The sequence below is a fragment of the Apodemus sylvaticus genome, chromosome 22 (assembly GCF_947179515.1).
Source record: "Apodemus sylvaticus chromosome 22, mApoSyl1.1, whole genome shotgun sequence".
Lineage (NCBI taxonomy): Eukaryota > Metazoa > Chordata > Mammalia > Rodentia > Muridae > Apodemus > Apodemus sylvaticus.
Genome location: NC_067493.1, coordinates 27055907 through 27083216, shown reverse-complemented (window position 1 = coordinate 27083216; position 27310 = coordinate 27055907). Strand labels below are relative to the sequence as shown.

The 27310-nt window shown below is 54.3% G+C and overlaps 1 protein-coding gene across 4 annotated transcripts in view; it reads right to left on the bottom strand.

The window, feature by feature from the left end:
* Positions 1 to 26950, bottom strand: part of Micall2 (MICAL like 2) — a 30550-nt gene extending 3600 nt beyond the window's left edge. Inside the window, exons 1-13 of one of the 4 annotated variants that reach the window (XM_052168073.1) lie at positions 26648 to 26731; positions 23129 to 23296; positions 13374 to 13422; positions 9091 to 9232; positions 8053 to 8246; positions 7257 to 7372; positions 5468 to 6658; positions 3026 to 3291; positions 2200 to 2293; positions 1440 to 1597; positions 435 to 581; positions 242 to 306; positions 31 to 154 (exon numbers count right to left, since the gene is read on the bottom strand). In XM_052168073.1, coding sequence (XP_052024033.1) covers positions 31 to 154; positions 242 to 306; positions 435 to 581; positions 1440 to 1597; positions 2200 to 2293; positions 3026 to 3291; positions 5468 to 6658; positions 7257 to 7372; positions 8053 to 8246; positions 9091 to 9175 — 2440 coding nt within the window. In that variant the 5' untranslated portion in view covers positions 9176 to 9232; positions 13374 to 13422; positions 23129 to 23296; positions 26648 to 26731. The other 3 variants (XM_052168071.1, XM_052168074.1, XM_052168072.1) reach the window with 3 other exon arrangements.
* Between the last annotated feature and the right edge of the window lie 360 nt (positions 26951 to 27310).

Below are 27310 nucleotides of genomic sequence, written 5' to 3'. Positions count from 1 at the left end.
CCTGGTAAGGACACGCCCCAAGCTGCTCACCTCCCTCAGCTGCCCGCAGGCGCTTCTCCAACTCAACACCCCTGACCTCCAGGGCATCCAGTTGGCTCTCAATCTCCTGCAGCTGTCTCTGCAGCTCTTCCTGGGGCATGTAGTTGGGGTTGAGCTGGGGGCGAATGAACAGTGAACATGAGGAGAGCACCAAGGCCCAGCCGCCGCCCCCCCCCCCGACCCCGATGCCCAGCTTACTCACCCTGACTGGGGAGGGCACAGTCTCATTGGGTGAAGCAAGGCTACTGTCCGGGATTGCAGACCTCTCTGGAAAACAGGCAGAAACCTGGATGTGGCTTGCGCATGGCTTGAACATAGCCTGACCCCTCTCTTCTAGGCTGTGAGCCCCAGCCTGCACTGCCCCCTCCAGACAGAATGGCATCCCTGGAACTGACCTCTTGTCCCCCAGGTGGGGGTCTTCTCCTTACAGCTTCTAGTCTGATCTTCCTGCTTCTTGGGCTCCGGCTGAAGCCAGTCAGCAGAGACATCAAGGCTGGCAGGGACAGCTAGCTTCTTGCGGTGCGATGGAGAAGGAGAGGGGGCTGCCAGCACAGAGGTGGGTGGGGTGAAGGCATGTGTCAGGCTTACTGGTCAGAGCCCTGACACTGAGTGGAACCAGAGCTCTAAGCCTCCATTCTGTCCCAGCACAGCCAGTGTCACAGTGTCATGTATCTCCCAAGGTAGCACCCTGTCCTGCCCAGACTGGCCATGTCTTCCCAGGGAGGCAGCATCCAACAGATCCACAAGGCCAATGCTGCTGACATCACATCATGTGGCCTTGGAAGGGGCCGATAAATGGCACATGACCCAATACATATGTGTTTACAGGCACATCTAAACATGCCTGTATACATATATATGTATTGTAACCATTCATGCATACATGCCTGATACATACATACGCATACATTCAGACCATGCTTGAACATGCCTCACACACATATGCCAGGCATGAACACACATGTACACATATACAGAACATGCCTTGCACACGTACATTCTGTCTGAACATGCATGTGCACACATACAGACCATACCTGAACATGCCTCATATACATACATCCCATGAATACATGTGTGCCCATTTATCCAGTGTGTGACAACACATATTCACACATACCTTACTATATGTACACATGCATGTACACATCAATACCTAATACCCAAATAGGTGTGCATACATAAATCCTGTGTCTGAACATGCATGTACACACATGCCCTTAGACATGTCTCATACATATCTTGTGCCTGAATACATGAATGCACATTAAACCCATCCAGGAACACACATGCATACATAACCATACCCTTTGTAAGCACCCGCTCTGGCTGAGCAGGGCCTCGGCCTGACCCCAGTTGGAATACATACAAGAACGTGCCTAAGTTCCCACAAGTGTTACCTGCAAGGCTGGGCCCGGGAGCAGCAGAGCATGGTATCCTCTTGTGATGAAAGGTAGTCAAGGTGATATGGGTGCTGGAGTCAGAGTTACTGGGGGCTTTCCTGGGAGTGTCCCCTGCCCTCAGTTCTGCCAGGACTGGCTCCTTTTGCTCCAGAGACCTGGGTGGAAGATAAAGTTAAGTCACAGCCCAGATGGGGACAGCCAGGAGTCTGTCTCAAAGCCATATGCCTATGTCCAAGGTCCTCATGGTCTGAAGGAAACCACCTGGCCAGCCCTGCATCATCCTGGCCTCTAATTTCAGGACCTCCCTGCTTCCACCCCTAGGGCACAGGGCTGTGGGTCTCCACATGATCCTTGTGGGGGGAGGGGACCTCGGGTTTGCAGGGATCAGCAAGATACGCTGACACCCACCCCAAGCCAGGCTCATGCAAGCTCCCTGGTGTGACACACCTGCAGCCCAGCATTCACCATATCCCTTAAGTCATCCCACTGAGATGAGATGTTCCTGTCACCCTGTCTCCATCACCTGGAAGGTGAAGGGTCCCAGGACACTCAAGCTAATGTGACCCAACTTTTTCTATGGATACTGGAAGCTCCAAGTGCATGTATGCCTTCTGGCCAGAGCTGTGTCCGTCCCCGCATGTACACTGCCATGCTCGCACACACTCTTAATTAGGCGCCTGCTGTGTGCTGGCTCAGCTCACCCTGCAGACCCACGGGCACAGGTGTGGCCCTGCCAGTAAGCCCAACCCCTGCTCACCTCCCAGCAGGGATTTTCTTATCCACAGGCTTCAGCCGGGCCCTCCATCCTTCTGGCCCCTCCTCTTGGCCTTCCTGAGAGGTGGGACCTGGACCTGAGGGTAGGAAACAGATCAAGGAGGTGGGATAGCCTGAGACGTTTTTTTAATAGCCAACTGCATCACTGGACACTCCCCAGAGCCAGCACACCACACAGGACTGAAGTGGGACTCCTAGCCTGGCTGCCGTGTTATGGACCCCTGAGGGAATCACTAGTGGCCCCTTTCTGGGCCTCAGTTTCCAATCTGTCAGATGGGTGTTGACACAGAAGGGAAGCCCTGTGGACTGGCTCTCTGATGTGTGAGATGAGGAGGATGCCCGGGTGTGGCTACCTATCTGTAGTCATGCTTAGCTCGCACCTAACAGTAGATTCAACAAGGAACTCAGTCAAAGGGAAAGTCACAGAAAGATACTTTTGTGGTGCATCCTGAGGCCCGCCTCCCCAGACACACATAGAAAAGACAGAGGCATGCAGAGCGAGCTAGGAAGAGTTACTGAGGGTGCAGGAGGAACCCAGGGCCTCGTTCTGCATCCTGGGGACACAGTGAAGGGCAGAAAGCACAATGGTCTGGGCTAAGATAGGAATCTGGGTCAAGGGTCATGGTGTGACCCTGGGGTCACTGGCCACAGCCCCTAGAGGCAATAGATGAAGACCTATAGAGGACTATGGGTCCTGAGAGCTAAGCCACTGAACAGCAGACACCCAAAACACCTTTCAGAGAGAAAGGCAGTCAGGACATATATACAGTAACACCATGGAATGGCAGACCCTTAGCAGGGACACTTACCCTTTACTACTGCCACCTCTGCCTGTGGCCTGGAGCCAGCGCCAGTCTTAGCAACCCCTGGAGAAATACCCGGGCTCTTTTTGCCAGCCTGGAGTGGTACAGATATCCGTGGGGTGTTGCCCACAGTCAGTGGGGCTCTAGGCTCCATCTTTGAAGTAGAACTAAAGGTCTGGGTGGTTGAATGTAGTGGCTTGGCTGAGGGAACTTTTTGTGGCACTTCATTCTTGGGAAGGGTGATCAGGACAGAGGACGTGGCTGGGGAGGACCTGTGGGGAAGAAGACTGGCATCAAGTATGGGCAGACCCAGGAGTCACCCTCCCCAACAAGAAGCCAGTTTCCGGGGAGTGACTTCAAAGACCCGCAGACAATCCACCCTCGAATAGATGGCCAGAAGCATTTGCTTGTGGCACTTACATGCTCTGCTAGTTATTTTAGAGTGTCAAATCTGGTGTCCATGGGGACGAAAGGATCCCCCAAATATATTAAACGTGGGGTGCAAGAGCGGAAGCATTGTACACAGTACTGGCTGGAGCCACAGGCTGGTCTGCACTTGCCCAGCTCGGTGTTAAATGACTCAGAGGTTGAACGGTCTAGCCAGACACCAGCCCCTGCCTGGGAAGCATGGCTCCGGGCTACCTCAGTTCCCTGAGGTAACACACACGCAGGTACACAGAGCTTAGGCACATGTCACACCACGCCAAGCTCTGTCAAGCCTGTTCTGCAGAGCCTTTTACCACAGCCCAGGGACAGCAGCATATTCAATCTCCTCCTGACCCTAGGACCAGCTCAGGAACCTCTGGGCACCAGACGGGAGTGGGTTCAGGTAGTTACAAATCAGGTATGTCTTACCTAGAAATCGAGGACCAACCCAGCTCCCTAGACAGCCGTACTGGACTAAGTGGGATACCCCCAAAACTCACATCCGCTGGGGAGTCACTGGAGATCTTGGGGTGTGATATTATTTTTAAAAAGTGGCAGTGCATGCCTTTAATCCCAGTACTCAGGAAGCAGAGGCAGGCAGATCTCTAAATTTGGGGCTAGCCTGATCTACAGAGTGAGTTCCAGGATGGCCCAGGCTACACATACATAGAAAAATCCAAAAGTGGGAGGGGAGGATCAGTAGATGTGACCACACTATAATGCAGTCACACTAGAGTACAGTGGTTAACATTCAAAACACTAATGTTATAAGAGACCAAGATGCAGGTATGATAGTATACACCTGTAATCCTAGCACTGGGGAAGCTGAGGCAGGGGAATTTCGAGTTGAAGGTCATCATATAAATTAGAGGACTGGGATACATGAGATCTTGTCTCAAAAACACCAGAACTGGGCTGGCAAGATGACCGGAAGTGCTTGTCCTAAGAGCCCAACAACATGAATTCAATCCCCAGAACCCACAAAAGGTGGACGAAAAACTGACTCCATAAAATTATTCTCTAGCCTCCACACAGTCATATCCTCTCTCCCCTCTCACACACACATCATACAGAATTTTTAAAAAGACCTGGGGCGTGGCTCAGTGGTAGAGCCCCTGCCTAGTCCCCCAGTGAGGAGCTGAGGTGTGGCTCAGTGGTAGAGCCCCTGCCTAGAATCCCCCAGTGAGGGGCTGGGGGTGTGGCTCAGTGGTAGAGCCCCTGCCTAGAATCCCCCAGGGAGGGTCTGGGGGCGTGGCTCAGTGATAGAGCCCCTGTCTAGAATCCCCCCAGGGAGGGGCTGGGGTGTGGCTCTGTGGTAGAGCCCCTACCTAGAATCCCCCAGGGAGGGGCTGGGGTGTGGCTCTGTGGTAGAGCCCCTGCCTAGAATCTCTCAGGGAGGAGCTCGGGGCGTGGCTCAGTGATAGAGCCCCTGTCTAGCATGTGAGATACCCTCAGTTTCATCTCCAACACTCCACAAAAGAATAAAGGACAGAAGAAGAGACAGAGAAGGTAGACTCCATACAACAATGGAGTCAGAGATGGAGAGAGGTAGCCGCCAACCAAGGGATGCCAGGAAGCTCCAGGTGCTGGGGAATGAAAGGACCCTCCCTTGGAGGCCAGGTGGGGGTGTGGCCTGCCGCAGGACATGTTTCCACCACTGAAGCTGTCCAGTGAGGGGTGACTGTTCCCCTTCTATCTACACCGTATGGGCAGTGTGCCAGGCACAAAGCACCCACAGGACCCAACTCCATGCACACATGTCATCCAAGGCATGGAGCCAGGCGGCGTGGCTCCCGACTCTCTTCCTGTCCACAAGACAGGCATAAGGGTTCTGGAGCGCCAGTCTAGTGTGGGCTGCCTGCAGCCACCAATGTCTGCAAGACCACCATGCCCTACAATCTCGCCTCTCTCCTGTCTCCCACCCCCACTTCCCAGATAAGGAGACGGAGGGCTCACAGAGGGACAAACTTCTCTGTGTCCTGGGTGGCAGGTCACAGCTACATCCACATCTCTCCCACCTACCTGCTTGGAGCCTGGGTATCTGCTCCCGTCAGCCTCGGCAGGGCCTTCCTAAGGACACTTAGTGCTTGCTCCCGGCTGTTCTCCTGGGCAGGGGCATCCACAACGGCAGAGACTTTGCTGGCAGAGGTATTCACCACAGCAGAGACCCTACCAGTGGCATTCACCACAGTGGGCACTCTGCCATCTGTGGCATTCACTACAGCGGGGCCCTTGCTGATGGGGGTGTTCGCCCCCGTGGTGACCCCGCTGTTAGTGGAATTCACCACAGTGGACACTCTGCTGGTGGGGGCAGTCACCACAGTGGTGACTTTGCTGGTGGGGGTATTCACCACAGTGGTGACTCTGCTGGTGGGGGCAGTGGTGACTCTGCTGGTGGGGGTATTCACCACAGTGGTGACTCTGCTGGTGGGGGCAGTCACCACAGTGGTGACTCTGCTGGTGGGGGCAGTCACCACAGTGGGGACCTTGCTGGTAGAGGTATTCACTACAGTGGAGCCCCTGCTGGCGGGACTGCTGCTGGCTGGGGCTGGGGCTGGGGCTGGGGAAGAGTTCTGGAAAAATTTCTCTCGTGCCTGCTGGGTCCTAGAGGCTGAGGAGGACCAGGCCGGGGTGGCCGCTGTGGTTGAAGAGTCTGTGCTCAAGTTGAGCTGCGTCTTAACACCTTTTGAGGCTGCCTGGCCTTGGGGCACAGACAGGTGAGAGTTCAGAGCACTTGAGGACACAACCGGACGGGAGCCGCAGCCCACTGCGCTGCTCTGGGCAGGTGATGACCATCCTGTTGGGGAGCTGTTAGTGACATGGGTAATAGCTTTGCTAGTCACAGAAGTGGTAGCCGCTGTGCTTGGCGGTAGCCTGGGCCCTGCGGGGCTCCCCACATGGACTCGGGAGGTAGCTGTCGGCTTCAGTTCAGTCTGGACAAAACCTTTGGCGGTTGTGTTGCCTCCAGCGTGTTCCCAGACCGCTGTCCTGGCCCTCGGGGGTGTCACCTCGCCATTTGCCTCCTGAACCTTCCGTGAAGTGCTGACTGGCCTGGTGTCTGTGGTGGCACCCCCTGGCTTCCTGGATGCCGGGTTTGACAACTTGGGGCTCGCAGAGGTGACTTCCGAGGAGTGGTGGGTACACACAAAGACACCAGGCTCTCCCGTGGCACGGTAGGCCCCTGAGTGCAGCGTGTTGGAGCACTGTTTACACCTGTGAGAGGAAGCCACAGAGAGTCAGAGCCTGAGCTCTCGCTCAATCATTCATTCACCCCCTGGATTCATTCATTCATTCATCTCACTCTACCAAAGGCACACATAGCTATGTTCCTTTACCCACTAACTCCTGCGGTGGCTGACTCATCCCGCAAGTGCTCCTTAATGATTTTAAACACTGTAGGTCGCAGCTTCCACTGGGATGCTGGTCAGGGGGGTTGTGCACACCACAGGAAGTGCTTACACATGTCACCACCCGTGTGTATATGTGAACACCACACAGTGTACCCTCACTTTCAGGAGTCTAACTACCACCAAACTCATAGAAGATAGATATAAGATTCACTCCTTGTCCCCCAAATCCTAGATTCGGGGAGACAGGAAGGAGATTATTAAGAGTCACAACATAAAAAAATAAAAAAATAAAGGGCTGAGCACAGAGATTGAGTCAATGTATCTAAAGGAACATCCCCCAGGGGACATTAAAAGAGAATATTAGGGTTCAACTGGAGTGTCACCAGTGGGGGACAGACAGAGGAGCCAGGGAGGCATGTGAGGAGGAAAGGTACACCCCAACGTGCAGCAGAAAGCCATACCTGAAGCAGCTCCGGTGGTAGAGGCGCCCGTCAGCCAGGTGCCGCTGCACCAGGTGAACGTGTTTGCCGCAGACCCCACAGATGCTGCTGACGGAGCTCCCCGCAGTCCCCAGAGCCTGCAGGGAGGTGTCAGGGGCCACTGAGAGGCTGCTGACACCTCCAGCCTCCCCCCTCAGCCCAGAGATGACCCATAGACCCCACTTTACAGGCTGGAGAAGTGAAGCCCTGGAGAACCACTAGTCAGAGCATGGGCATGGCCACAAGTCCGGGCCTTCACACTGGCCTTGCTGGCGAGCAGGAGACTGGATCCCAGAGATGCTGGAGACTCACTGCCAGCCTAGAGACAAACCTTATACCTGATGACACCCCACCAGCCTCTGGGGTCAGACCAGTTCCCTCTGCATTACAGCCTGCCCTGCTCTGGCTTCATGGAACCTGTAGTAACTACTAATGGACAGCAGGGGGCACTCAGGCTCAGCACTGAGGGGCTGGCTAGGGAGGAAAGGTCCAACCTAGTGTCCCTTCCCAACCAGGAAAGAGCACAACACTCCAAATCAGCCAAGAGAGGTCTAGAGTTCCAGCTCCATTCCACGTGGATGACCTCCTGTGCCTCAGTTTACCCATCTGTATTATGGGAGTCACAACTCTTGCCTCGCTGAACTTGAGCCTAGGAAAGTCACCTCAGTGGGTACAATGCATGGGAAGGGGTGCTGTACCCTAAGAGAAAATCCCACACAGGCCTACATTTTGGAATACACACAGGCCTACAATGCCCATACATTTGAGACATGCTTACAGCCTTTGGGGATGGTCTCTCCGAACCACCTTCATTCCTCTGAACCACAGGGTTTGTCCTAGCTGGGGACAGTGGTGACCTCCGGGTTGGAGCAGGTGAGGGCGACTTGGCAGGCTGGGACAGGCCCTTCTTCTTTCCAGAAAGCTCTTCAGTCGAATCTGATGCGGGTCTCTTTATGCCAGCCATGCCCCCAACTGGCATGAGACACAGGAAACAGGGGTCAAGAGGGTTCCACTCAGAGCTTGCATTCTCTAAGAGCTCCCTGTGCGCACAGTGAAAGGCACGGCCTCCAAGGACAGCTGACGGGACGCAGAGCTGGAGAAGGACAACCCCAGGGCACATTCTTCCCAGAAAACCGTGGCCTGGCGCTCACCCCCTCTCCTAGCCGACAACCCCATCTAGGGTCACGGAAAGGGAATTTTCTGTCTCCAAACCACCATGCAGGGGGCTGGCCCTCGGCCCAGGGGGGATTCCGGAGAGTTCTAAAGCTGTAAGAGGAATGTTGGACAGGAAGCCATGCAGCTCCCCACTCAAAGGACTGGCTGAAGGCCTGGGTTGTCTGGGTTGTCTGTCCTGCCTGGGCCATCCCTGCCTGGGCTACACAGCTTCCATTACCAGTCAACCAGGCATTGCACAGCCTCAGGCGGCTAAGCCCTAGGGAGTCGAGATAGGCGGAGAGGGCAGAAGGACTGGGACAAGAATGTATCTGGGCATCTAGGAGCTCAGGGTGGGCACAGCCTGGCTGAGTGTTCCCTGGCAGGTCTAGGCTGGGACTAAGGGAGTCAGGGGCCCAGGAGGGCGGGGGAGCGTCTCATTGTGCACTTGCACCAAGGCTCTTGGTCTCCTTGGTAACAGACACACCTCCAGGGAGCCACACGTGTAGTCTCAGAAAGGTACCTGTACCACTCCCCACCCCAGGCTCAGTGCTCAGTCCTGAGGACCAAGGGTGGGCAGGGGCTACTGCTGGCCGCCCAGACAGTGTCTGGAGTCTCAGTCATACCCCTTGGCAAGGAAGGGCCCGTTTGGAGGGGGACTCACTTGGGGACCGGCCGTGGAAGTAGTTGTAATACTGTGACACGTAGGTGAGGATGCTTAGCCGGTCTGGAATCTTCAAGGCCACCATGTCCTCGGCGTCTAGCAGGGCGGGGATGCCCAGCTGTTCCTCAGCCACTAGGAAGGCCTGGATAGGGGTTTAAATCCGTGGAATAGACAGGAGAGAGAACTACTGCTGAGTCATCAGTACCCCCCTAAAAGAGGGGGGCAGTGAAACCTGGACTTCGAGTCCAAGGACTCCCGACTTAGTGACCTCCCAAGCTAAGTTTGTCACATTTGTATAAAAGTTCAAAGTCCCAACAGGTGTTCCTCAGGAGACCAGGTCCAGACGACTAGTGATGCTGGACACGGGTGCTGTAAACTGAACCCAGGACCTCCAACATGCTAAGCAGGTGCTCTGCCACTGAGCCACGCCCCAGCCCCTCCCTGGGGGATTCTAGGCAGGGGCTCTACCACTGAGCCATGTCCCCAGCCCCTCCCTGGGGGATTCTAGGCAGGGGCTCTACTACTGAGCCACGCCCCCAGCCTCTCCCTGGGGGATTCTAGGCAGGGGCTCTACCACTGAGCCACACCCCAGCCCCTCACTGGGGGATTCTAGGCAGGGGCTCTACCACTGAGCCATGTCCCCAGCCCCACCCTGGGGGATTCTAGGCAGGGGCTCTACCACTGAGCCACACCTCCAGCCCCTCACTGGGGGATTCTAGGCAGGGGCTCTACCACTGAGCCACACCCCCAGCCCCACTGGGAGATTCTAGGCAGGGGCTCTACCACTGAGCCACGCCCCCAACCCCTCCCTGGGGGATTCTAGGCAGGGGCTCTACCACTGAGCCACGCCCCCAGCCCCTCACTGGGGGATTCTAGGCAGGGGCTCTACCACTGAGCCACGCCCCCAGCCCCTCCCTGGGGGATTCTAGGCAGGGGCTCTACCACTGAGCCACACCCCCAGCCCCTCACTGGGGGATTCTAGGCAGGGGCTCTACCACTGAGCCACGCCCCCAGCCCCTCACTGGGGGATTCTAGGCAGGGGCTCTACCACCGAGCCACACCCCCAGCCCCTCACTGGGGGATTCTAGGCAGGGGCTCTACCACTGAGCCACGCCTCCAGCCCCTCACTGGGGGATTCTAGGCAGGGTCTCTACCACTGAGCCATGTCCCCAGCCCCACTGGGAGATTCTAGGCAGGGGCTCTACCACTGAGCCACGCCCCCAGTCCCTAACTGGGGGATTCTAGACAGGGGCTCTACCACTGAGCCCCACCCCCAAGTGTCAGCATTCACCCTGGACTTGTAATCCTCCTGCCTCAGCCCCCATCTGAGTAGCTAGGACTACAGACTTGTAACACCAGGCCTGGCTCTAGGAGAGTGTTGAGATTTGTCCTCTATGCTGCAGCTGATACCGTGAAATGCACAGGAGGTGCTGGGCTGTGGGCACCTGCTGCATCCAGACCAGGAACCTACACAGACAGAGCACCTGCTGTATACAGACCATTAGATTGCCAGCTTCGTGCCCCTACCACATCCACTGCCTGCTCCCTACCTCCAGCACCGAAGCCCCACCAAGGTGCTAATTACTGGCCATGGCCATGGCTGGCCTCCCCACTTGCTCCCTCCACCAGGTGACCCTCTCACTCCCCTCTGACTCCCGTCTCTAGCTGACTCTTGGCCTCGCTGAGAGAGACTCCCCTGTGGTTGCTGATGCCTTCCATCCAGTCACACCCTAGCGTGATGCCAACTGTGGCTGCAGGCCTATTCAACTCAGCTACTTGGGAGGCTGAGGATGATTATAAGGTCAGGCACATGCTGGGCTACAGAGGAGTTCAAGATCCAGCAGGCCTGCTTAGTAATATCAACCCCAAATAAAAAGTAAAAGTGGGGCTGGGGATGTGACTCAGCCTTAGAGCACTGGTGCTCTAAAGGCCTCCAGGGAGTAGAGCCCCTGCCTAGAATCCCCCAGGGAGGGGCTGGGGGCGTGGCTCAGTGGTAGAGCCCCTGCCTAGAATCCCCCAGTGAGGGGCTGGGGTGTGGCCCAGTGGTGGAGCCCCTGCCTAGAATCCCCCAGGGAGGGGCTGGGGGCGTGGCTCAGTGGTAGAGCCCCTGCCTAGAATCCCCCAGGGAGGGGCTGAGGGCGTGGCTCAGTGGTAGAGCTCCTGCCTAGAATCCCCCAGGGAGGGGCTGGGGGCGTGGTTCAGTGGTAGACCCCCTGCCTAGAATCCCCCAGTGAGGAGCTGGGGGCGTGGCTCAGTGTTAGAGAACCTGCCCAGTATGTGTGAGGCCCACAGTTCAATTTTCAGTACTATAAAACAAAATACATAAAAATCTTTAAAAACAAAACAAAATGTAAGGTTCCGCCAGCTCCCTTTAGCCCAGGGCAGAGGCACTGACGTCATGGTGTTGACCCACGGTGACTAGCCACATCCTGGTGACTCCTGTAGTTCCCTGCACTGGGGCTCCTCGTCCAGAGGCCTGTGTGCCCTCCATGTAGATGCCAAGTCAGGCTTCCTACACTGCTCCCACATGGGCAGCGCCCTAGTGCCCCCAAGCCACACTCAGACCAAACCTCAGATCTCCTATGACCCACAGAAGGCCGAGGCCCTGGCCACTTCCACTGAGGGCCATTTGTGCCCTCCGCGTGACCTCCTCACCAGACACTCCTTTCTCCTGCCAAATCTGGGCAGGAGAGCCTCTGGGGCCATGCTTCTGGGAATCCAGTTTCACTGGCTTGGAGGGAAAGACCAAAGTCCTTTCTCCACCAACCCTCTGAACCTGCCTCACGACACTGCCCCACCCACCCAGGCCCCTCAACTTCGAGTCCTGCCCAACACCCTGTAGCCCCAGGGCCTTTGCCCATGCAGTCACTCCATCCTGGTTGACATCCTGAGAGCATCTACCCACCTGCCAACAAGGCCTCTTCACACCCCAGCCTCATCTCCTTAAACACAAATTCCCCTCTCACGCCCAGCGCTAGCAGAGCGGCAAACCAGCTAGCTATTCTGGCCACAGCCACGCATGGCTGTGAGCTTCTGCAATGAGCAGCCCTGGATAGCCCAGTGGGAGGCTCACTCTACCTGAGGAACTCACTCTTTCGTGCATGTATATGTGCGTGTGCATATGTGTACACACACATACACATCTGCATACATGTGTATTCACATGCATGTCTACATACATGTATGTGTGCACTGCATGTGTGTGCACATGCATGTCTGCATACATGTATGTGTGTGCACATACATGCCCACATACATGTGGAAGCTGAATATCAAAGACAGATGTCTCCCTGAATTGCTCTCTAGCTTATGTTTATTTTTTACATGTGTGGGCGGTACACACAAGTTCAAACATGTGTGGGTGTACATGTCACGCAGTGCATGTTTACTATGTGCCTATGTGTGCAGAGGCCAGAGGTTGGCATGCTCATCTTAAGCATTGATTCGGAACTCTCACCTGAATCCAGAGTTAGCCAGCCTGCTCTTGAGGTCCCCAGTGTCTCACCCCCATGCACTGGCACTACAGGACAGCTGCCCCACTCATCTGGGCGTTACATGGGTGCCAGGGACCTGAACTTAGGTCTTCATGTTTGTTCCGCAAAACTAAAGCTATCATGTTTAGCCCGGAACTGAGTCTTTAACTATATTCCATGATAATTAAGTTGCAGAGGCTTAACTACCCTGCCTAGGCAGGCGAATCAACTCATGTCTACTGAGTCAGTTCTCCTGAGAGATGCCTGTGTCAGGGGCCCATGTGGACCTTAGCTGGCTCAGAGTAAGGACACACATGTGTTCAAGGGACAGTAACGCATCTTTGGTAGTAGGGAGAGTTAGGTTAGCACAGGGAAGGGTCTCACAATGGGAGTACAGACCAGGTCTGAAACCAAGGGGCCTAGGAAGGTGGTCTCCAAGGAGACCAGGGCGTGGTCCTGTCCACCCCCAAGACCACCAGCACCCATTCTCCCACAACCTCCCGGGGCCTTGCTCTGCCCTGGGAGGATCAGCTAGGCCATCCCCGGGCAAGGAGGCTGGCTGCCACTGCAGGGAAGAAGGGGTCCGTGGGGTGTACGATCCAAGATCAGAAGTTTCTCTCAGAACTCAGGCTGCCCAGCTTGGGACTGGCTGAGGAGCTATGGGGAGGCCGAATCCTCAGAATGGGACCCCAGGATAGCCCAATGGAAGGCTCTCTCCACTGAGGCGCGGTGGTCCCTCAGACATGAGGAACGTTGGAGGCAGAGGGCTCAGGGGATGGGGCGGCGGCGAGCATCGGCTACCCGACTTACCAACTTGTTGTTCTCGTAGATGTTTTCCTTCCGGAGGGCACTGAAGTTTCTGAAAGATAAAAACACTGTGTCACACAACAACAACAACAACAACAACAACAACAACAGGCTGTTGGTGGTGGCACTAAGGAGGCAGAGGCAGACGTGTCTGAGTTGGAGACCAGCCTGCCATACAGGGCAGTTACAGGATGACCAGAGCTACACAGAGAAACCCCCTCAAAAACCAAACAACAACAACAAACAAAACAACAACATAAAAAAAAAAAAACAAACCCCCAAAACCAAAAAAAACCCAAAAACCAACAACCAACCATACAAAAACTAAAAAACCAAAACCAAAACCACTTATGTGAAGCCAGGTGTGATGGTGTGGGCCATTAATCCCAGCACTCAGAAAGCAGAGGCAAGAGGTTCTCTGTGAGTTCAAGGTCAGCCTGGTCTACAGAGCAAGCATCAGTACAGGCAGGTCTATAGGGAGACCTAGTTTCAACAAAGCAAAACACTTACATCCAAAGCCACTCAACTCTAAGAAGGAAGTAGGGCCTCAGGGCCATCTTGCCCAAATGGGGAAACGGAGGCTAGGAGTCCAGCTGTGAACTCAACAGGTCTTAAACAAATATAAGGTGGGCAGGTTTTGGCCCATGGCCTACTAGGACTATAATGATGCCACCCCCTGAGCACCAGTGACCCCACAGTAGGTCCCTGGCTCGGTCCCCACCTCCAGCTCCTTTCGAAGCTGATCCTTTGATTGCCATTTCTGCCCCCAACAGAAGTAGCAGGAGACAACTCCACGGAGGTACAGCCACTGGCCTAGCGTGGTCCAGCCAAGACACAGCTCAAGAATAGACCCCTTTCAATGGCGAGAGGACGATGTGGGGTGAAGGTGAACATAGAGGGTCTGAGGCAGGGAGCAAAGCTGACCTGCAGAGGGTTGGCATGCCACAGGACTAGCCGGTGACTCACTCGGCCCATCCTTTAGTTGGTCAGCACTTATATTTTCACAGCACCTCCTGCAGAGGGCGCTGTTCTGACCAGTTCATAAACACATACTTCCTAGATGCTCACAGGTCCTGTGGGCTGGACACTGTGAGTGCAAGGAGGCTTCAGGGCACAGGAAAGACACTCAACAGGAGGCAAGGCCAACAGTTCCATCTTTTATTTGTGGAAAGGTGTGACTTGGTGTCCACCAGGTGCCCCACTGGTTCCTGGGAGGGCTTCCATATGTGACCACAAGGTCCTAGGAAGTGCCCAAGGTGGAGCCCCAGGCAGTCTGGACGGTAGAACTTTCTTGGAGTAGCCAAAGATACTACCCACCTGGTACCCAACGGGCTCCAGACTCCATGATCATTCCATAACATGCCCTGACATGTCCCAACATGACACACCACGGCCTGCCTGAAAGCTGTCCCGTGTTGACAAGAGAGGTGAGCCAGAGCCTGTGGGCATCCCAGGGAATCTGGTTAAAGAGCAGCTGTCTGTCCATCCACTTGCAGTCTGCAGGTCCCAGGAGACAGCTGCCACCACTTGACTGACCTAAATTGTTGGGGAAGCTTCCTGGGACAGAGGAAGGGTCTCTGACCGGACACCGTGTCCTGTTTCTTAGTGTCTGCCTCTGGGAAAGTGGCAGGCCACTTCTTCCCTTGGGACCCCAGTATCCCTGGCAGTGAGGACAGCACAGCTTCTAAGACTGAATTCTTTTTCTTTTCCTTGGTTTTATCTTTCTATCTTAAATGTTTATTACACTGTATGTATTTAGCCAGTGTGCTTGTGAGTGAAGGGGCACTGGTGTACCACACACGTGTGTGGAGCTTGGAGTAGGTTCCCGTCTACCACCATGTGGATCCTAACTGAACGCAGGTCATCTGGTTCGGCAGCAAGCTCCTTTGCCCATTGAGTCAGCCCACCCCTCCCCCCCTTGGTTGGGTGGTGGTACTGGGAACTGAATTTAGTTTAGGCCCTCACACATGCTAAGCACATTACTACTGTGCTATACTCTCTGCCTTCTGGGTATGTATGTGCAGGTTTATTTGTGTGCAGGTGCATGTGGAGGTCAGAGGTCAGAGGTCAGCATCAAATGTCTTCTTCAACCACTGTCCACCTTACTTTTTGAGAAGCTCTCAGAAGCTCCCCTGGAGCTCACCGATTCAGCTGGGAGGGCTGAGGGAACCCCAGAGAGCCTCCCACCTCCAACCACCATCATCCCAGCACTCAGACTACAGAGGCACACCTCTACGCCTGCCCTGCTCCATGAGTTCTGGGCCTCGAACTCAGGTCCTCATGCATGCATAGCAAATGCTTTACCTAATGAGCTATCTCTTCAGTCCCTCCTCCCCTCTTCTATCCTTCTCCCCTTCTCCCTCCCTCCTTCCCTGAGGTTCTGGGGACAGAGTTTAAGCCCTTACCCACACTAAAAACACCTCTTACTCCTGGGTTCCATCCCAGCCCCAAATTTGTCTTGTTCAGGACACTGCACAGCCAGATGGGGCAGCCATGTTCCCAATACACAGACAAGTCTCCCAGAACAAAGGCAGAAGGTTCTGGATGCCTATAGACTTCAGGCCTGGCTACAAAGCCAGTCTACCAGCACAAGCCAAGCCTTGCCCAGTTCTATGTCATGAGGACTCTCAGAAGCCTGGGCTGTAAGCCCATTTTATAGACCATCTGAAAGGGTCTGGTCAATCCTGCCACACGGTGGAGGGTTACAGTGTGTCCTCTCCCTCCTTACAAAATCCTTCCCTTCCGCTCTCATCCCAGCCAGCTGCCAGCTGCCAGCTGCCCGGCCCTTCAGGAAACTCTCAGCACTTTCATCCAGGACCACCTCCAATAATGCATCCCAGATGCCAAGACCACCCGCACAGTGAGAGGTGAGCCAGCACGTGACAACGGGGCGCCCAGAAGTGTGGGTAGCCACACCTCACACCTATGCGGGCTCCAGCCACCTGAGCCTGTCCCCAGACGCCGGGTGCTCCTAGACTGTTCCAAGGACAGGCATGTGAGTGTCCAGCCTGCATCCAAGAGTCCTCCAGCCACACTGGCCCCTCCCATCCCCCACCCGCTTTGAAAGCAAAGCCCTTCTCCGGGAGTCCGGGGTCACTGACCTAAACGGCTACTGCTAGGAGGCAGACAACAAGCTGTGTTTTGTTTCCAAACAGAGGAGGAAGAGGTGGTTGCTGGCCTCCGACTTCCACCCCCCACTCCACCCAGGGAGCCCCACACCTCCCTGTAGCTCCATTTTGTCCTCTAGGCCACAGTTCCAGGCCCGCCGGAGCCTTCCAGGCCCCAATAGTGCAGCCATACAGGGCACGGTACTTAGATAAGCACAGCACATGCATGTCCAGCTAACTCTGAGAACCAAGTGTAAACTGCTTCCCCGGGCCTGAGAGGTTTCCATGACTACGTGGACCCACCCTGGCCAGTCCCTCCAGTCACCACTGACGCCAAGTCCTGCCTCAAACCAAGTTGTTCCCTGTCTCCGCCTAACACTCTTGCCAGGGTCCCCTGAGGACACCCAGGTCTCTGAGTGGACGCGTGTATGCCTTTGCTTTTCCTATGCCCTGAGCTCATGTCTCCCTTGGCATGAGGTACAGACAGCACCATTTCTGTCTCTGAGTTGCTCAGGCCTGGCTAAGTATGCCAACAGGGTTGTCCATCAGAACTGCCCTAGAATACTTTCTCATTATTATTATTATTGTTGTTTTGTTGTTGTTGTCATTACAACACATGACATGGAAAGTAACATGACTGCTTCAGCCCTTGTGGAGCTATCAGAGGACAGCTTTGTGGAACTGTTTCTCTCTCCTTCCATTTGTAGGTGGATTCTGAGGATCCCACGCAGGTCACCACGTATGTACAGAAAGCACCTTGACCTACTGACCCATTTCTCTAGGCCTGGAGTTTGTGTATGGCTTTATTTATTTATGCTTTGGAGATCTAGTTTATCTTATTTGCTTTGTTTTGTTTTCTCAAGACAAATTTTTCTCTGTGTACTCCTGGCTGTCTTTAAACTCACTCTGTAGACCAAACCGACCTCGAACTCAAAGGGAAATCTGTCTGCTTCTGCGCTGGAATTAAAGGTACCTGGCCTTATTTTTATTTTGTGTGTCTGGGTCTTTGTACCACATATGTGCAGTCTTCTCGGGGACCGGAAGAAGACACTGGATCCTCTAGAACCGGAGATATAGACAGCTGTTAGCCGCCACGTGGGTGCTGGACACTGAACCGCTGTTGAACAGTCAATGCTCCTTTAACCAATGAGCCATCTCTCCAGCTCCTATTTATTCATTTTGAGAGGGGATTTTTACATAGCCAGGAATGGCATCTAACTCCCTATGTGGACAAGGATACCCCCGAACTCCTGATCCTGCTGCCTCTACCTCCCAAGTGCTAGGATTACAAAGTGTAAACCATGCCTCCGAGTTGTGACTGAGCCTACCAGGCGGGGGCTGACCACCCCTGCAGGAAGCCCTTCATGGCCAGCTTCTTGGAAAGCATCAAGGGTCCAGTATGGGCCCAGCATCAAACTCTAAGCTGATGAATTTACCTACAGCAGGTACTTTAAAGCTCTTGTTTGAGACAGGGCTTAGCTAGCCCAGGCTAGGTTCCCTGAGGTAACTGTGCTAAATAGTGTTGATGACAGAGGTGAGAGTCACCTGGGAAGAGGAACTCAGTTGACAAAATGCCTCCATCAGATGACCTGGAGGCAGGCCTGTGGGACATTTCCTCGATTCACAACTATGCAGTAAGTAGGTCATAGCCCATTGTGGACTGTGTCGGCGCCCCCCCACACACACACACACACAGACACCCTAAGTAGTTGTGCTGGGTGCTACAAGAAAGTAGACTGAGAAAGTCACGGGAGCAAGCCAGTCAGATGCACTCCTTCTAGGCTTCTGCTCAGTTCCTGCATTGAGTTTCTGCCCTTTGACCTCCCTCAGTGACCTTGTGAACTTAGAGAATAAGCAAAGGAAGCGCTTGCCTTCGGTGATGGTTTGAATAAGAATGGTCCCAAAAGGCCCAGATATTTGAAGGCTTGGTCCTTCCAGAGGGAGCTACTTGACAGGGGTTAGGAGGTATGGCCTCGTTGGGGTAGGTGTGTCACTGGGAGTATGCTATGGGCTTTCAAATGCTAAAGCCAGGCCCTGTGTAGCTCTCTCAGGTCCTCTAGCACTACATCTGCCTGCATATCCTTTCCCCATGCCGATGATAAAGGACTAAGCCCCGGAACTGTAAACCCAATTAAATGCTTCCCTTCATAAGAGATGTGTGGTTATGGTGTCTCTTTACAACAGAAACCTGAGTTAAGACAGCAGCCAAGGATGGTCTTGAACTTCTGATCCTCCTACCCCTGCCTCCTGAGTGCCGGGATTACCAGCATGTGCCCCGTGCTACATTCCGGAAGCTGCTCTTGCTAAAAAGCACTGCGTCCTCACAGGGGCCCATGCAGTGAATTTAAACAGGAGGCCCAGCACCTCCACCTTCATTCCTCGCCATGCCACGGCCCTCTCCTTTACTCCACATACTGACCTCCTCAAACACGTAATCATCATTCTAGAAAGGTCAAGTATCCTGCATATCAGATCTTTACATTATAATGATAACAGTAACAGAGTGACAGCTAATGAAGTAGCAACAAAAATGATTTTTCAGTTGAGGGCCACCACAACCTGAGGCATTAGGTATTAAAGGCATCAGGAAGGTTGAGAGCCGTTCCTCTATGGTTGTGGGGCCAGAGAGATCTGGGACTGGGAGGGATAGGCCTGGAGCAAGAGTGGGGCCAAGGCATGTCCAAACCCCCGGAAATCTTGTCCTGAGATCGGCAGGAACAAACAGGATTGCTCACCCTTGCCCTGGGCCTGCGTGTCCTGGTGCACGTAGTCGAGTATCCCCGCACCCATGTCTTACCAGAGGCGGTCACGTATCCTCTTTAAGGTCATATCCAGCAGCACCTAGAATTCCTCCTCATGCAACTGAGGCATCCCTAGGACCCTGGCCCCGGCCTATGAAGTACACTCACCCCAAGAGCCCCTGCTCATCCCCCAAAGGTTTGAATAGCCCTTTGTTCCCCTAAATAAACAGAGCCAGTTCCGAAGCTGTTTCTGGGTATGTGTGTTTTTTACCTGCACACTCATGGCCCACCAAGGATCCTCCATGCGCCCACCCTTAATAGTTAAGCTTCCCTCCCACTGGTCCAGAGCCTGGTTACCCTGAAAAGGAGAAGAGGACATAGGACAGCATACAGCCATTGCCCTAAACCTGCAGTTCTCGTGCATTCTGAGAACAGAGGCAGACACATCCCGCCATAAGGATGATAATGGTTAAACTGCACCCTGCAGTAGGAGTACACACACACACACACACACACACACACACATCCTGAGAGCCAGTGCAGCCCCAGAACAACGAGGACTTCTTTAGACCATCCCTTAGAGCCAGAGCTGAGAGGATTAACCAAACCCCACCTTAGCCAAGCCTGCCACACCCCTACCCGGCCTCTTCCTCTATTTAAACCCCAAGATCTAGTTAGCATATGAAAGACAAACTGATTAAATCCTTTCTCTGCAGGTCACAGTCATCCACCTTTACCTACAGAGAAGGGTAGTGAACCCTTGTGGCGCAGAGCTCCTGAAACTGGACTCTCTCCCGTTACACTGGGGGGCTCCGAAGACAGCTCAGCTGAGAAAGTCTTCGCTGAGAAAGCACAAGGACCTGAGTTCAAGCCACAGAACCCCTGCAAGAAGCCAGTGCCAGGCAGGTAGGGACAGGAGGATTTCTGGGGCTTTCTGGTGAGCTCCATGCCAGCTTTGTCTCAAAAACAAGTCGGGGCTGGAAAGATGACTTCAGTCGCTGAGTGCACTTGTTGCTTTTGTAAAGGACCTAGTCCATTCCCAGCACCCACATGGTGGCTCACAACCATCCGTACCTCTAGCTCCAGAAGATCCAATGAGCTCTTCTGACCTCCATGGACACCAGGCATGCACATGGTGGACAGACATGCATGCATCCAAAACACTCATACACATAAAATCAATCTTTTAAAAAATTTAAAAATAGCTGGGCAGTGGTGGTGCACACCTTTAATCCCAGCACTTGGGAGGCAGAGGCAGGCGGATTTTTGAGTTCAAGGCCAGCCTGGTCTTCAGCGTGACTTCCAGGACAGCCAGGGCTACACAGAGAAACCCTGTCGTCGTCGTCGTCGTCGTCGTCGTCTTCTTCTTCTTCTTCTTCTTCTTCTTCTTCTTCTTCTTCTTCTTCTTCTTCTTCTTCTTCTTCTTCTTCTTCTTCTTCTTCTTCTTCTTCTCCTCCTCCTCCTCCTCCTCCTCCTCCTCCTCCTCCTCCTCCTCCTCCTCTTTCCACCCCCCCCCCCCCCGTCTGTCTTTCTCTGCCTCTACTACCTTCTTAACTCCCTTCCCCAGGCCCTGAATAAACTCTCTTCTATACTATACAGTCATGTGGCTGGTCCCTCAGGAAGAAGGGACGCCTTGGCATGCCCACCCCCCACCCTCCAGCTAAGACGTCCCCTTCCCCCATACCTCACCACGCCTCCATAGAACATATGCCTTCTCTCTTTATCTTTTTATAAACACATCACTATCTATCCCACTTTTGGAGACAGGGTCTCTCACTGGTGCCGGGAGCTTGCCAATTAGAACAGGCTAGCTAACCAGCAAGTCCTGGGAGCCTTCTGTCTCCACCTCCCTAGCAATGAATTACAAATGTACACTGCTATCCCTGGCTTCTGTACATGGGTGCTGGGGACTGAACTAGGTACCCAAGTCTACAAGGCAAGCATTTTAGTGGCTATGCCCCTCCCCCAGCCCCTATCATGTTTCATTTCATCACAAACAGAATAAACAAAACTATGGAGTAAGGAGCCACCCACCAGTGTATGGATGGGCACACAGTCTAAAGCATGGACAAACGGACAACCAGACTGCTACCCATCAAACACAATGACCTCCAACCCTGTGAGCTTTGGCTGAGGAGGAAGCCAGCCTCCGGCCCCTCAAGGACCTTAGGGGATCTACTGGGAATTGTCCCCACCCACAGCCTCCCCTTCTAAATTCCCACATAGCTGATTTCATATTCATTTATTTCCTGGAGGAAAAACTCAACTATGCAGGGGTAGGCACCAGGCTGGGAGGGGAATTCCTAGTTCAGTGCTATCTCTAGGCGAACCTAGCACATCTGGAGTTAATCCCACTGGCAAGAAGGCAGAGAGAAGAGGCAGCTTAGAGAGAGGCCTGCAGCTCCAAAGTGGAGAGAGAGGCTCAGGGTAAGTGTGAGCCGGAGAGGAGCAAGCCCGAGACAGTGGAGACAGGTCTGGAAACCAGCCAGGAGACTAGCTGGGGAAACCAGCCGGGAGACCTGGGAACTAGGCACAGGGAACAAGGCCTCTGGAAGGCCAGCACCAGGCTGGGTTGTCTCCTAGGGGGCGGGGGATAGCAGCCCCCTCGTGATGTTCTGGACAGTTTTAGCTGGAAGGCAGGGGCAGGGGTCTGGGCAGCCAGCCTCAGGCTGGAGAACAGAAGGCCTCTGTGCCCAACCAAACAGCTTCCTGCTGACTGAAGCCTGCGTGGGAGGTAGGGTCAGCTGGCCTTGCCTGGTCCACTCTCAGCTCTAGCTAGGGAAGCTTCAGGACAGAGCAGACCCTGTGAAACCCCTGACCAGGAGAGTCTCTAGTCTCGATGGAGTCAGAGGCACCTACCCAAGGCATCCCTACAAAGGCTACTTCAGTTACCTGCTGCTTTTAGTGGTGGCTGTAGGGACTTTGGAGACCTTCAGGTCACCCCACCAATGGCCAAGAGCCAGAAGGGTCCACAGAACTCTGGCTTTCCAGTGGGTGTGGTGGTGCATACCTACAACCCCAAGCACTCATTGCCTAAGGCAGGAGGATGGCCCCAAGTTTAATCCACTCTAAGCTATGCAGCTTGGACTACATATCAAGACCCTTTCTCCATATAAACATCCCCAACATTGGGAATCGGGGTGTGTGCAGAATACACGAAGCCCTGGGTTCCATCCATTCCTGGCGCCCCATAAATTGTGCAGAGTGGTGCACACCTGTAATCCCACCACTCAGGAGATGGAGACAGGAGGATCAGGAGGTCAAGGTCATTTTTGGCAACAGAGTAAGTTCAAGGCCAGCCTGAACTAGATCAGGCTGGTTCAACAAAAGAAAAATATGCCAGACAAGTAATACACGTCTCAATCCCAGCACTGGGAGATAAAAAGCTGGAGGATCTCAGTGAGTTTAAGGCCAGCCTGGTCTACATAGTGAGTTCCTGGCCTTCAGGGATATATAATGAGACTGTGTCTGAGAGAGAGAGAGAGAGAGAGAGAGAGACACTAGGCATGGTGTGGCATATGCCTTTAATCTCAGTATTTGGGAGGCACAGGCAGGCAGATTTCTGAGTCTGAGGCTAGCTGTCTACAGAGAGAGTTCCAGGGCTACACAGAGAAACCCTGTCTGAATAAACAACACCACCAAGATGTAGAGAGAGAACAACAGGTTGGCAAGACACCTCATCAGGCAAAGGCTCTGACGACCTAAATTCAAACCCAGGGTCCCATAAGGCTCTCCTACCAGAGGTGGGGCTTCCCTGAAGCAACCTCCGCCGCCACCTCTGGGCCCAGAGCCACAGGGTCCTAAGCCTCTGACCCCATGGCCTAACTAGAGCCTCCGTGAGACCAAAGGAAAGCCGACCACACTGTGTCTCCCCACTTGGGGCTGGGCTGGGCGACTCCCCAGCTCTCACCTGACAGCTGCAGGCTGGCTTCATGGCGGAAATGGTCCTTGTGGGCAGGCACCTACTTAAACTCTGTGGAAAACCCAGGCTCAGAGGTGGAGCAGGGGCACGTGGCAGGAGGCTGGGAGCTGGCCCAGGTGGCGTCACCGGTAAACCTATTTCCTCAGTCCCGTGGGCCTAGCGAGGTGGGAGGGACAGAGATGGCACACGTGAGCTCGCTCGCGGCCTGCAGCCTGGCCCCACCTGGCTGGCTCCATGCCCAGGCTAGCTCCCACACAGCTGTGCTCCACCAAGGGCCGCAGGAAGCACACTCAGCAGGCAGGAGGAACCTCTGAGGTCAGACAAAGGGAAGGACTTCCTGGTGGCAGAGCTAAGGACAAGGAGACAGGATGTCCACTTTCCTGCTTCCAGAGGGTCTTCAGGGGACGAAGTGGGCTAGAGTGTTCCCCAACCCTGCCAAGCTCTGACGGAGGGGCTCCTCCTCAGAGAGGACAGCCCCTCTCTACCTGTGGTCCATCATATTTTTCCACTCCTCCTCGTAGTTACACAACTTGGCAATGAGACATCCCCCACCCACAATGCCCACCCCAGCCCCCACCCGCCACCTGGGCCAGAGCATGGCAGGACACAGGCAGGGACCTTTTATTTTATTTATTTATTTATTTATTTATTTATTGGGTTTTCTTGGATTTGGGTTTTTTCTAGACAGGGTTTCTCTGTATAGCCCTGGCTGTCCTGGAACTCACTCTGTAGACCAGGCTGGCCTCAAACTCAGAAATCTGCCTCTGCCTCCCAAAGTGCTGGGATTACAGGCGTGTGCCACCACCGCCCCGATTGGGGAGCTTTTAAATACACACACACACACACACACACACACACAGAGGAGACACATAAAACACTGTGCGCATGTGCAGGTAAAATCCCACCTTTTGGGAGTCAACCTCTTTCCTCACATCACGCGGGTGGGTCCTGCAGATCCAAGGCGGGTCATTGGATTTGGCGGCAAGCCCCTTTACCCATTGAGCCATCTCAGCAGCCCGTGCTGGGGGCTTTTAATGCTTGAAAATTCACATGGTCTGAGAAACTCCAGGCTTTACACCAGAGGTTCTCAGCCTTCCTAATACTGTGGCCCTTTAATATAGTTCCCTCTGTTGTGGTGACCCACAACCAAAGAATTATTTTGTTGCTACTTCGTAACTATAATTTTGCTACTGTTAAGGAATCTGTATCTGTGTTTTCCAATGGTCTCAGGCAACCCCTGTGAAAGACCCACCCCCCCAAGAAGACTGCAATCCAAAGGTTGAGAACCACTGCTTTACAATCTCATCCAAGACTCCCACTCCCATCCCACCACTGCTAGTACACAATCCACACCCAGGGATACCAGTCCTCAGATTCCCAAAGGCCAGGTATCCAGTGTCAAGGTATAGCAGGGACATACTCACTGGTGTGTGTGTGTGTGTGTGCGTGTGCGTGTGTGTCCGTCCGTCCTTATCCCTCCCAGCTTCTGAGAGCTCCAGGATATCCCTTGGCTTACATCTCCACCTCTGGACTTTCTACCTCAGTCACCTTCAAACTCCTTCCAAATGCACATGGGCTCCTTCCAAACGTCTACTGCATCTACTGAGCCCAGATGGCCTGTCCTTATCGGTAGGGCAGCCACATTGTAGCCACCTCCAGAGCATTAACTAAGAGACTGGAGCTATCAGTCCAGCTGGAAGACACCAAAAAGGAAGTCAACAATGCGAGATAACCCTCGCAGAGTGAAACTGAGCAGGCAGGCGCCTCTTCTTCCAGCCTCCTTCCTGTCACAGACTCTTGGTTCCCTGTCATCACCTTGAACTTCTGTCTCTGACCCCAGGAAGTTGCTCTCTGCACGCTGGGGACTAAGATAATCTTACACAGTATACAGCAAGCACTCATTAGATAAATGAGCAAATATTTAACACTTGCCCGTGCCAGCATAGACATGCACACGCAGGTACACACACAAGCATAAATAAATAAACACCTCTTCATGTATACCTCTCCTTCTCTGTGGGGACTGTGTGTCAGGCGACAAGCACACACAACCCCTTGCCTCGGAGCAGAGGAAACCCCGTATCTGGGAAGGCCCTGTCCCTGACCAGTTAACCCAGCTGAGGCTGCCTGGCCAGCCAAAACCCAACACCATCATCTCCTCCACTTGAGAACTCATCACAGAGTTGTCATCCAAGCTCTCTGCTCTGGGTCTTCATCCGTCTCTCCCCCTCTAACCCACCCCCTCCCCGCACCACCGGGAGAAACCTGACTACCCACATTTCCATTCCAAGGCCATTTTCCCAGGTCCACGTCCCTGGCCCAGCATCCATCAAAGCTCAGCTTCCCAGTTTCCATATGACTGATGCCCCACTGAGCTCACACCATCGACCTCCCTGAGAGTGACTGAGGCTCATGCCATGAGGCCCTCCCAAGCAGCTCTGGGGGGTGGGGGGATGGGAAGGGAGTATATTTCATAACCAAGGGGCAGAAGACTACTTCTTGCTCAAGATTCCCACTTCCTGAGGGTAGCAAAACTTGGCACAAGGGAGTCTGATGGGACCAGGCCTGACTCTGCCTGACATGCTATGAAACCTGAACGATATTTGCTTGTTTTTCCTTTTCTGAGCCTCAGTTTCCCCATCTGTACAGCAAGATGCCTGACTGAAGTGATCTCCAAAGGTGCTGCCTGTAGCCTCACTCAGCCTTAACACCTCCCTGGAAAACACTCCCAGTCCAGCCAGCTCTGGCCTTGGCTACCATGTACAGGAGAATGCTTTTCTCAGAAGAGCATGAGCTGTAGGAGATCTTGTCCCATTCCAGGACTCTGGTCACCAGCCTAACTTAGGTCCCTGGAACAGAGTCTGCATAAGTGTTTGCTAAGTGAATAACTGATAGTACAGTTTTAGTTGTGGGCCAGGGACCTTCAACAAGACGGAGTTAGCTTGCTTCCCAATTTCCTATGCCAAGACTCTTCTTCTATAGAAGGCTTTAGACCCCATCCCTGTCCTCTCCTACAACTTCCAAGGATGGTGACCCTGACACCATTGTCCCCTGTCATTCTAAGGTGCCAAAAGGCTTCCCTCTTTGATTGCTTTCCCAAAGATGCCTGGACAAGTTAGGGGAAGGGCAGTAATGCCACTAGAAGCTTCGAGTGGCCCCGATCTTGGGGCCAGACCTCACCCCCAGGAGCTACTGCTTTGCCCTTTCTCATGGAGCTCGGGGAAGGCCGACGATGCCCTGAGTCACCACTGACTAAGCCGGCTGGACAGCCCATGTCCTGGCCCCTGGCCCAGCTGCACTTGGTGGCCTGCACAGAGGCTACTTGACCGCCACAGTCTTGGAGATCACCAAGTAGACTGTACCTGCAGGTCTCTGCTCTGCCCAGGGTGGCCCTTCTGAGAGGGGTGTGTCCGAAACCTCTGACCCGGATCCCAAGGCAGGCGTGGCCTCAGTTTCCCGTTTGTAGCGGCACATCAGAGCCCGACAGAGGGGTCAAAGAGCACTCACATAAGGTCAGGCCGGTGTCGGTGCAAGATAGCGCAGAAGGCCAAGCCATCGCGGAACGAGGTGGTCATGTTGGTGATGCTCACGTCCCGGTAGCCCTCGCACTGCTGCCGGCACCATTCTTGCAGGGCCTTGATGGCGGCCATGTGGGCAGCAGGATAGGCTGGCGGCTCGTGGAGCTGGCCACAGGCCCCGCTTGGGCCCGAGACGCGCAGGAAGCCCGGACCGGCCGACCACCAGCCGGGCTAGCAGAAGAGAGCGCCGGGAGATCGGCGCCCCACTCTGCAGCCGCCTTCGAGGCCGCCGGCCCCGCCCCCTGGAGGCCCCGCCTCTTCAGACCCGCCCCCATAAGATCACGCCCCCAAGAGGCCTGGTCCTGTAGCTCCAAGCTCCACACAGGCTCCTTGTTCCGGCCGCACCGCCCCAGTTTAATCAGGCCACACCCACGCCCCACAAAAGACACGCCCATATTAGACCACGCCCCCTCTTTCCTGGGACTTGGAGAATAGGGGCTCGGTACTCTGGGCGTCGGCGCCGCCTTGGCCTTCAGCCATGACTCCCAGCAGAGGCGTCGGGGTTTTCTTTTTTTTTTGTTGTTTTCCTTAAGGCCGGGACCTTTGTAGCTCACACTGGCCTCTAGCTTATTGTATAAGCAAAGATGACCTT